Source organism: Apium graveolens, chromosome 4 (genome assembly GCF_009905375.1).
Source record: "Apium graveolens cultivar Ventura chromosome 4, ASM990537v1, whole genome shotgun sequence".
In the NCBI taxonomy this organism is placed as follows: Eukaryota; Viridiplantae; Streptophyta; class Magnoliopsida; order Apiales; family Apiaceae; genus Apium; species Apium graveolens.
This window is the reverse complement of record NC_133650.1, coordinates 257,042,863-257,054,042: the sequence shown is the minus strand read 5'-3', so window position 1 is coordinate 257,054,042 and position 11,180 is coordinate 257,042,863. Positions and strand designations below refer to the sequence as shown.

The 11,180-nt window shown below is 33.8% G+C and overlaps 1 protein-coding gene across 1 annotated transcript; it reads right to left on the bottom strand.

Annotated features, from left to right (window-relative positions):
* Positions 1 to 9,876: 9,876 nt before the first annotated feature.
* On the bottom strand, positions 9,877 to 10,772 carry LOC141720852 (ESCRT-related protein CHMP1B). Its single transcript, XM_074523498.1, has one exon. The coding sequence runs from the start codon at positions 10,606 to 10,608 to the stop codon at positions 9,997 to 9,999; it is 612 nt and encodes a 203-aa protein (XP_074379599.1). The 5' UTR covers positions 10,609 to 10,772; the 3' UTR covers positions 9,877 to 9,996.
* Between the last annotated feature and the right edge of the window lie 408 nt (positions 10,773 to 11,180).

The following is an 11,180-nucleotide window of genomic DNA, read 5'->3' as shown; positions in this document are numbered from 1 at the left end:
GAAAGACAATTCTGAATATGTGGGAAAATTTGACTCAAAGGTCTTTGAAGCAATTTTTATGGGATATTCACTGGAAAGAACAGCCTAAAAAGTTTATGTGACTAATCAAAAGAAGATTATGGAAAACACAAATGTGATCTTTGATGATGACAAATGTCCAGGCTTGAAATGCCTTGATGATAATGAAGCTGAAGCCATGGCATTTGAAAACCTCAACATTGATAGTGACTCTGATGAAGAAGATGAAGTCAATGCACAACAAATGATGAATGAAGAGTCTACTGAATAGGGAAATCATGGTAATGGAAGCTCATCTCAAACACCTGAACTTGATATCAAAAACTCAGGGGGGGAAAGAGAAGAAGGATCTACCAGTCATACCAATAATGGAGAAAATAATGAAGACATGAGTCAACAAACTCACAGTAGGAAATGGGATAGAAGTCACACCAGAGAAGCAATTATTGGTGATCCTACTGCTGGTTTGAGGACTAGAAGTGCAACTGCTAATGAGTGTCTACATGCATATTTTTGTCTCAAGTAGAGCCAAAGAAATTGATGAAGCTCTGATGGATCCTGACTGGATATCTGCCATGCAGGAAGAGCTGAATCAGTTTGAAAGAAGCAAAGTCTAGAAGTTAGTTCCTGCACCAAAGAATAGAAGCATTATTGGAACAAAATGGGTGTTCAGGAACAAAATGGATGAAAATGTTATAGTTACCATAAACAAAGCAAGGTTGGTTGCAAAAGGCTACTCACAAGAAGAAGGGATTGATTATGATGAAACTTTTGCTCCTGTTGCAAGACTTGAAGCTATAGAATTTTTCTAGCATTTGCTGCACATTCAAATTTTAAAGTGTATCAAATGGATGTCAAAAGTGCCTTTCTGAATGATGAGCTAGAAGAAGAAGTTTATGTGCAACAGCCTCCTGGCTTTGAGGATCCAAAATTTCCCAACTTTGTGTATAAGTTACTCAAGGCTCTATATGGACTAAAACAGGCACCTAGAGCTGGGTATGACACACTATCAGATTTCCTATTGAAGCATGGTTTTACTAGAGGAACCATAGACAAGACTCTCTTTTAAAAGAAACATGGTGAAGATATAATCCTAAATCAGATCTATGTTGATGATATCATCTTTGGTTCTACTAATGAAAAGTTGTGCCAAAGATTCTCCAAGCTTATGCAAAGTGAATATGAAATGAGTATGATGGGGGAACTAAGTTACTTCCTTGGACTTCAAGTCAACCAAAGAAGTGATGGTATCTTCATCGGCCAAACTAAATATGTCAAGGATCTTTTGAAAAGGCTTGGAATGGTTGATTGTTCACCTGCATCTACACCTATGCCTACTGCATCAAAGTTGGATGAAGATAAAAAGGGCAAGGGTGTAGACATCTCAAGCTACAGAGGGATGATTGGATCATTACTTTACTTAACAACAAGCAGACCAGATCATGTTTGCAACATGTCTATGTGCAAAATTTTAAGCCAATCCAAAAGAATCACATTTGATGGCTGTAAAGAGGATTTTTAGATATTTGAAGGGAATTCCAAACTTGGGATTATGGTATCCTAAGGGAACTGGTTTTGAAGCTGTTGGATACACAGATGCAGATTTTGCTGGATTCAGGGTTGATAGAAAGAGTACCAGTGGAAGCTGTCAATTTCTTGGACAAAGACTTGTATCCTGGTACATCAAGAAACAACAATTTGTATCAACTCCAACAACTGAAGCTGAATACATAGCTGTAGGGAGTTGTTGTGCTCAAGTGCTTTGGATTAGAAATCAGCTAATGGATTATGGCCTAGTGTTACACAAAATTCCTATCATGTGTGACAATACTAGTGCTATATCTATAATAGCTAATCCAGTTAATCATTCTAGGACAAAGCACATTGATGTGAGGTACCATTTCATTAGAGAACATGCTACTAATGGTACCATTGAGCTCATTTTTGTACCAATAGAAAAATAACTAGCTGACATTTTTACTAAACCTTTGGATGAAGCAACTTTCACTAGACTTGTAAGTGAAATTGGAATGCTCAATTCTTCATCCTAAGGCAAGAACTCAGCTAATGTTTTGCAGCAGATTAATCTCCAGTAAATCAAAGTTAATTTGATTAAACTGGAAATTAACTGAAATATGAATTATAAATATTTCAGAAATCTCTGCATATTTGTTTTTTTAAAAAACAATTAACTTGGAATTTTTCAAATTCTGAGTAAACTGCTTAAGTGTTAATTTACATCCTTAATATGTAAAATTAACTCAAGAAAGAATTACAATACCCAAAAGTATCTAGAGAACTGAGTTCTCGATAAGTATAGAGTGACTTCTCGACAAGTCAATTTAGGACTTCTCGAGTGAGTCTTCGATAAGTCAACTTACTGACTTCTCGAGTGACTTCTCGATAGGTTCAAATGACTTATTGATAAGTCCTTATAAAGTTCTCTAGTTGTATTCATTCACAGAGTTCTCTATAAGTACAGACTTTAGCTTATCAATAACTTAGAACTGAGATAATTTAAATTGATACATTATTTTGGTAAAATAATTTTGGAAAATGCATTCTAATTTTATTTTAAATTTATTCAAGTAAAAGTTAGAATTAGTTCAGTCCATTTTTAGGGACAAACTATGTATTTATTTGACATTTCGATAAGTCAAGTTTGAGTTCTCTATAAGAGTGATTAAAATGACTTCTCGACATGTACTTTATTTCTCAAAATGACTTCTCGATAGGCAACTCCAAATGTCTATTTTTGAGTTCTCGACAACTAATCTACTTTCACTATAAATACCCAGACTTCTCGATTAATTTGAACTTGAATTTTTTTAAAAATTCTAAGAAAACTGAATATTTATTACTTCATATCCTCAGTATATGAAGTTAATAAATAACAGATCAAAAGAAGCAAAAAGTATAAAAAAACTGAACAAATTTAATTCATAAATCTTGTTCAGAAAAATACTTTCGACATACTTTGTCTCTAATTTCTCTGACTTATTGACACATTTACATACTCATGTGATTTCTTGTTTATGTGAAAATAGGTTAGTCTAATATTGGTAGACTAGTACATTATTTGTGTTGTTTTGAGTATGCTGATAATGGTTAAATTATTTGACTATATGCTGATAGGAGTAGTTACTTTTATGTAGGGAGTACTTGTTTATTTGCATAGGGAACAATTATTCTAAATAGTGAACTAATATTCTTGAGTACTTGCATGGGGAATAGTAACTAGTCATTTCTAACGGTCAAATGTGCTTATGTGATTATTACTCTTATTATCCGGACAACTCAAGAGTCTATTGGTTTCTATTTTTACTCCCTCTATAAATTAAAACGCTTCACTCTTTATCATTCATCACTCTCCTATTCTCAACAAACATCTGATTTCAAACTCACCTCCTGTTCATCTCTCTCTCTCACTCAAATGGATGCCCCGGTCTTTTACAGACTTATTTATGGAGCTTATTAGCATGTTCATCATTTAGATGAAGACCAAGTTTACTTTGATCCCTTCGGACTCCGTGTCCGTCTCAGGGGGGTTGTTTGTAGCCCCTTTGATATTCCAAGAGAGATCTTTGATGAACTCTCATGGGATGATCAACTCGGCATCCTTTTCTTTGAGATGGAAGTCTCTCTCGAGCAGGAGAGACGTGTAAGAGTAGCTGAGCAGCAACGCCTTGCTGCTTTGGAGTTACAGGAGAGAATCATTTCTCTTGCACACTCCATGTCCAGAGCTTATCAGCGCAGGGCAAGGAGGTTGGAGGCAGAGAAGAAGAAGCCCAAACTAAAGTAGTTAGGATTAGGATTTACTTGTTGAATATATGTCTTAATGTACTCTGTTTCCATTGTTAATGAAAATTCAAATTCTTCTCTAAGCATTCTCTTGTTTGTGTAATGATTCCTATGTGCTTATATCTGTATTGAATTTTGTCTTCTCTGCAATAATGCTTGCAACTAAAATATCTTATAATGTATTTGTCTAATGAAACTCCAAAAAGATATATTTGTTCAATGCATTATAGGTCTAATACAAGACATCAACAGGGAATTCAAATAATCAATTCACAAATATTAGTGCTAAAATTACAGCTAAAACATTTCAAAACCAAACTACATTTTGCCCAGGCACAGCAACACAAACACAAACTCAAACACAATCCCACTCAGGTAACTCTCAAAAGGAACCTGTTTTACAAAAGTACAAAATCCCCAGAATGTTCTTCAGTTGTTTTGTTGTTTGAGAAAAAGAAACTGGTATCACAAACATGGAAACTTATTGTTTTTTTTCATGAATATCGCTAATGCACTTTCATGAGCAAAACAGTCTTAACAGACTGATAGGTTTGAGGGTAGTACTCCTGAGGGGGAGCTATCTAAATTCTCTCCAATTCAATTGGAGGTTCCTCAAGAAGGAACAACCCCCCTCATAACTCTAGCAAAAGCTGCCTTAGCAATAAGAGTTAGAAGTACAATTGCCTATGACAATGTCATGAGAAAGGCAAGCATAGCACATTTAAGTGCCAGTATGTTGCAAGACATACAAGGGTTTGAGGCTGGTGCACATGGCAGTAACCCAGTCAAATCCCCTCCAATTCAATTGGAGGTTCCCACTATAAGTGGAGGACAACACACTGACATAACTACAGAGCAATCTGTGAGTCAAACTGTGACCCTAGTCACAGATGCTTATGCACTCACTCTTCTAATGAAATGAGTATGATTAGACCTATATGGATTTCCCCTAATCATATGATCACAGATTAACTCTTCTCAGCCACCTCTTATTTCTGTAGGACAAACAACAATTGAGCCTTTCATGTGAGAATGTGAGAAAAGATTGAGAGAATAACAGAAAATAAGAGAGGCGGAATCCTTCCGGGAAAAAGGAGAGGTAGATGAGTTTTTGGATTTAGCAATCCTTGTGAGGTTACTCTGACTCTTAAAAGTTATGAGACTAGTGCAGTGAGAAGTAGTGAGAATGCTTATTCAAAAGAACAAAGAGCTTAGGAATTTCCTATTCTATTCTACTTGATAAACTCATCACTACAGACTTCACTAAAGCTTGAAGCTGCTGATAGTGTTCTAAATGAACATTGACAAAAGCTTGAACAATGTGCATCTAGATGAATCTTTCTTCCTGAAGATAATGTCAAAAATGGGGAGAATATATCTAAATGCCAAAACAGCTAATGGATGTTGCCAGATAATAATATTCTTTTCTTGATAGGGGGGGGGAAGGAAGAGTAAATCTAAATGCAACTCACAAAAGAAGATCGGATGGGAAGATTGTTTAGATAAAGTTTTGACATCATCAATCAAAACTTGTGCATAATTTCATAATGAACAAGTTGAGGGAGATTGTAATATATAATAGATGATGTCAAAGATTACTGGAGCTAACAATGTCATTAGCATCTATGATCTGAGTAGAAGATTAATGAATAGTTATTTTCAGTAATCAGTTAAGCTTGGGGCCAACCCTAAGTTAGTTGTATTGTTATCTAAATTTGTATTCTGTACTTGTAACACTTAAAGTCTGTAAAAATGCAAAGGAGCAGACGGAAGTCTTTTTCCTAAAACAGTATCAAGCCTAAAGATTCTATCTGGAAGAAGATCAAGAAGATCATGTCTCAAAAGAATTTTGAAGAAGCTTGGAGTTGAATAAATCTGTTTTGGAGAAAAATATTCTAAGTCAAGATCTCTACAAATCACAGATTTAATGTTATAGAGAAGTCATTCGAGAACTCCAGAATGACTTATCGAGAAGTCATTCAAACTTCAGAGAGTACTGACGGATAAGCAATATCTACTCGACGGATGAGCTATATATCTACTCGATGGATGAACAACATCTACTCGACGGATGAGCAATATCTACTCAACGGATAAGTAATATCCACCGGGAGTAGAGAAGTCAGGAAAGCTACTCGAGAACTCAAAAAGATATTAACAAGTCATTTTTTCACTAGAGAATTCAGAGTTATCGACAAGTCTGTATCCATTCGAGAACTCAGAGATATCTACAAGTCAAGTGAAGTTATGAAGACTAGAGATCTCAATGAGCTGAAGACCTCTACAAGCCAAACTCATTATGGAGTACTAGAGATCTCCATAAGCCTTTGTACTTATCGAGATATCAACTGTTCAAATGATTCAAACTGGAGATCTCCAAGTACAGTCTCAAAATACAGAATTGCAGATCAGTTTAATATCCAAGATAAACAATCAACAAACAATCCAACAGCTAGATTGACAACTCTACAAAAAATAGCTTAAAGTGTGTGCAAGATCAATGGCAAAGATTAACTGACAGAGGAAGAATAAAGTAAACACGGGATGCTAAAGATGTGCTAAGCCATAAATGGAAGATTTGCTTTTCTATAAATAGAAATGACAAGTGACAGTTTAGAAAAACTAATAGCATGTGTATTATCCACTTTATAAACCAGCAGTTAACCGAGTTATAAAGTTAATACTGGTCCTCTAGTTAGAAGTAACAGTTTAGATCAAAAATTCTTGTAACACTCTCGAGAATAAGCTGAGCTCTTTAACTTCGAAGAGCTTAGAAATTTTGTAACAAAATATCTTAATTTTTAATACAAAAATTAAGTGAGTTTTGAAGATCTGTATTCTTTATTTTGTGCAAGTTTAATTTCTGCATGAAAACTTTTCTATACAAGATTTAATTTACTTTGTTCAACCATTATCTTTCAAGAAAAGCCTAAAATCAGAAAAAAAAAAAAAAAAAAAAAAAACATTCACCCCCTCTGTGTGTGATTCATTACCTAACAATATTCACCGAATATGCCTAAGCATACAACCTAGGCTCTGAACATGCCTTTGTCATTGTAGTATTGAGTAGATACGTCAAGGTTGACGATGAAGGTTAATGAAGCTTAGTGTTAATGCGCCCGTACATAAGGAGGATACAATCAGATGCGTCGACTTTAAGAACTTAATTGGTGGGTAATTTGGGCGACAATCCCGCAGCCAGGCAAATTGAACAAACTGAGCATAAAAGTCGGGTAGTTTGGTTGATTTTTCTAAATTAATTATCCCTCTACTTTAATAATTAATATTTTTCTTTTGAAAAGTCTTTGTATAAATTACCACACGCAAAGTGATATTTTTTAATTAAATTCACCTCTTTACTTATTTCAATTATCTGAGAAATATTTTATGATACTTATCTATATTATTATATTAAAAACGAAATACTGAAAGTTTTATTGGTAATCTTCACGTTACTTAATTCAGACCCGATAGATATTTATGATCCAATTAATGAGAATCGTTAAATGTAATTCTAAATTTTTTTTTGTATAAGATGAGTACCGTTAGATATAATTTTAAAATTTTTGTACAAGATGATGCAATATTTGAATCTCACTAACAACATATTGAATTTATAATATAATCATAAATATATGTATATATATATATAAAAGGGAGTGCAAGATTCGAACCTGATCAACAATATGTAAAAATAATAATTTATAATATATAATGATAAATAAAACTATGTAACGCACTGATTATATACAGGATTATACTAATTATACTAGTCTGTACTAAATTTTCGCTCTAGAAAAAAGTTCATAAATTTAAATAATACTATCAAACTTATAAATATTATATTTTTTTGATGTAAAGGTGAACACGTAAATAATAGTAGAATTTTTAGAAATGCAAATAAATATGTAAATGGTATATCATAGTGCCTCCGTCCCACTCTTTATCTCGTGCTACTCATTTTTTTGCACTTTTTTTGCTAGACATTTTTCTTCTTTACATTTTTTGTTTCTTCAGCACGTATTTTAAAACTACTATAAATTATAATTGTATAATTTATTTTTAATTTTTTATTTGAAATAAAAATTATATTTTTATTTAACAAAAATTTTTAAAAAAATAATTAAAAAACTATTATATTCTATATATAATTGGTGTAAGGGAGTCAAAATAATTTGGTCGTCAACAGTATATCCATCATTTCAGAATTAATATTAATAATTATAAGTTTTAAATAAATTAAATTGAAATTAAAAATATTGTTAAATTGTACATTTTATTGTAAAAATCGTGACAAGGTTCAAAGATATAGTATAATAAAGTTAAAGTGAAAAAATATAATTTATTATTTAAAATTAGGAAAACATGAAATTTTATGCAAAAATGTAAAAAAAATTTAAATACAGAGGATTAACAGGAATAAATTAAGTACCATCTCTATTTGTCAGACCAAAAAAATAAGAACTACCAGTGAATTGACAAGAGACGACTTCCACTGCAATTTGCAGCATTTTTTTTTTTTTGCCTAGCATGTAAATGTTAAATTAAATAAAGCTGTTTCATGTCCTGAGCCACGAGCTCATTCATAACAAAAAAACCTCATTTGCCCACAATAAAATTACACCTGCATTTACACTGTGTGACGTCCCCCAACTTGTCAGTATAAGTATGCAAGTCCTCTTAGTCTGATACTCTGATTACCTCTACTTTGCACTCACAAATGTAAGGAAGAAAACCATGGGCTAGTTCAAAGAGAACAAGAAGCAATGTTGTTCGCAGAAAGTGCGGGAATTAAAAGATGCAGGAAAATGAGAGCACTGAAGCAATTTATGTAAGCAAGAACTCTTTTCATCTACAAGTCTTTGCATATTGCTAATTACAAACCTATCTATAATAAGAAGGCAGCCACGGCCCTACAGAAATCAGATTATCACTGGCAATGATCACAAAAACTTGTTCTAAATTACAATTGGGGCAGGCCTTTACAAATAAATACTATCGCTGACCATCAATTATACTTATACGACATCTTTTGTTTGCGCAATTTCTTCTAAATTTCGATAACTTGCTCCAAATGTTTAATATAATTTATTAAATGAGGTCAAGATGTATAATAAACTGTTAATCAAGCAACAGAGGTAAAAGTATTTTACTATAACCTCTAAAATATAAATCTCATAAGAGTTAATATTTTTGGATGGTGCCTTGCACAGGCTAATATGCTAATTCAAAATATAAAACTCTTAGTACAAACAATCTGAGTTGCAATATCGTTTGTAAGAGTGCTACCTTAGGAACAATGTCTCTAAAAAAGGTACAATTCGATTAGTTCATATATGTGATGTTAAAATATCACCATTGCTCTTTGATTATGAGAGGCCTAGCCATACTGTACATGTCATTCAATTATCTCTAATGATTGATGTTCCCAACCAAAAAGATGACTTTTATGGATCTATTGTATAATGTGCAATGAAATAGTTAAGGTGTGTGAACCATGTCAATCAAATTTTAGAATGCAACAATAGTCCACACAATATAAGAACAGAGTGAATATTAAGGTACATACCCCAACTAAATTCTACTAAAGGTAATGCAGAGAGATATAATTGATGAGGTGTGCCTACTTCCATACAAGTAAATCAAGTCTAGACACCAATAAAACTCAAGTAACTCACTTATCAGACATAAGACAAAAGAAGCTACATTTAGTGGGTAAAATTTTGTGTACTACTTCATGTATTTCAAGAATAAACATGAACATAACTTATATTACAGTACATAATACACTGTATACAATTGAATGATAACTAGAATGACACATCTAAGCAGATCATATAATCAAAACCATATAGCATATATGTACGTTAGGAAAGCATGTATCAAGTATACATAACCACGTCTTTCAACATTGCACGCAATAACAATGAAAACCTACAAACATCTAGCACAAATTCAGAGATTTAAACCAACTCTATGAAAATCAAACAAGGATCACAAAGCATTAATCCACACAATCATTTATATAATTTCACAAGACTAAACCACATAACCAAATTCAGATCAAAGTATATTAATACCATTAACCAACAAGCGTAAAACAAATCCAAAGCCCAAATTCACATTGCAATAAATATACAAACCCAAGCACCGCATAAAACCCGACAAAATAACAAATTACCCACGAGACTTAAGTTCGGCAAGACGCCTACTAAGATCCTCCTCATCAACAGTCTCAGAACTCTTAACAGGCACAGCATGCCCAGCAGCCTGAGGCAACCCAACCGAAACCTCCAATCCATAATCATCCGCAACTTGCTGCATCAAACTACTAACCTCCCCTTCGGGAGTCGAAAGAGAAGTACTCCCAGCCATACTACTCTCCATAAACTCCGCCTGAACTTCCATATTAACAAACTGCTTCTCGAAACTATCCATGGTCTCGGACATTTTCTGTAAATTGCCAGTAGCAAGCGTAGACTCAAGAGACTTGACAATGTTAGTCATAGACTTGCTGATGGTAGTCATTTTAGCCTGCGTATCGAGACGAGCAACGACGGCGTCGAGACGAGAAGCGAGACGGAGGTAGTTCATCTGTTCGCTGCGTTTGCGAATGGCGTTCTCGGCGTAGATGCGAGCGCCGTCCATGTTGCCTTTCTCGATGGCTTTTTTGACTTTGAGTTTCTCGGATTTTTCGTCTTTTTCGCATTTTCGAGCTTGGCGTTGGAGACTCTTGGCGGTGAATTTCAGTTCCATGATTTGATTCATCATCTTCTCCGTGTTTCCCATCTTCGATTTCGGATTCTAGGGTTTTCGATTTGGGATTCTAGGGCTTGGTCTGGGTCACACGGTTTGCAATTCAACGTTGCCTGCTTACGTTAATTAATCAAAAGGCATCCTCTCTTTTTTTTCGGAAAAGTTTTTTCATTGGTATCCGATGCTTTTTACATTAATATGCGAAAAAATAGTCAACAATATCACAATTGTTATAGAATACGGGTTATAACCATAAAAGAGCTGCCAGATAACTGTTATTTTTAATAGGAGAGAGAGCTTATATGAGAAGCAGAAGGAGCAGAGAAAGAATGCTCGGCTATATTTCATTCACTGATTCAAGCTATATTTATAGCAAGTGAAAGTGGATATGTAATTAATTCAAGTTGTAAAAATTCTACACCTAAGTTTAGCTTACTATTACATGTTTGACCATGTGACAATCAATTCACAACACTCCCCTTTGATTGTCATTGTGGTTTGGATCATATACTGCCTCGTTAAAACCTTGTAAAAAAAAACCTAGTGGGATAAAAAATTTAACGAAGGAAAAAAAGTACAATCTTCCCTTGGAAAAACTAATCATT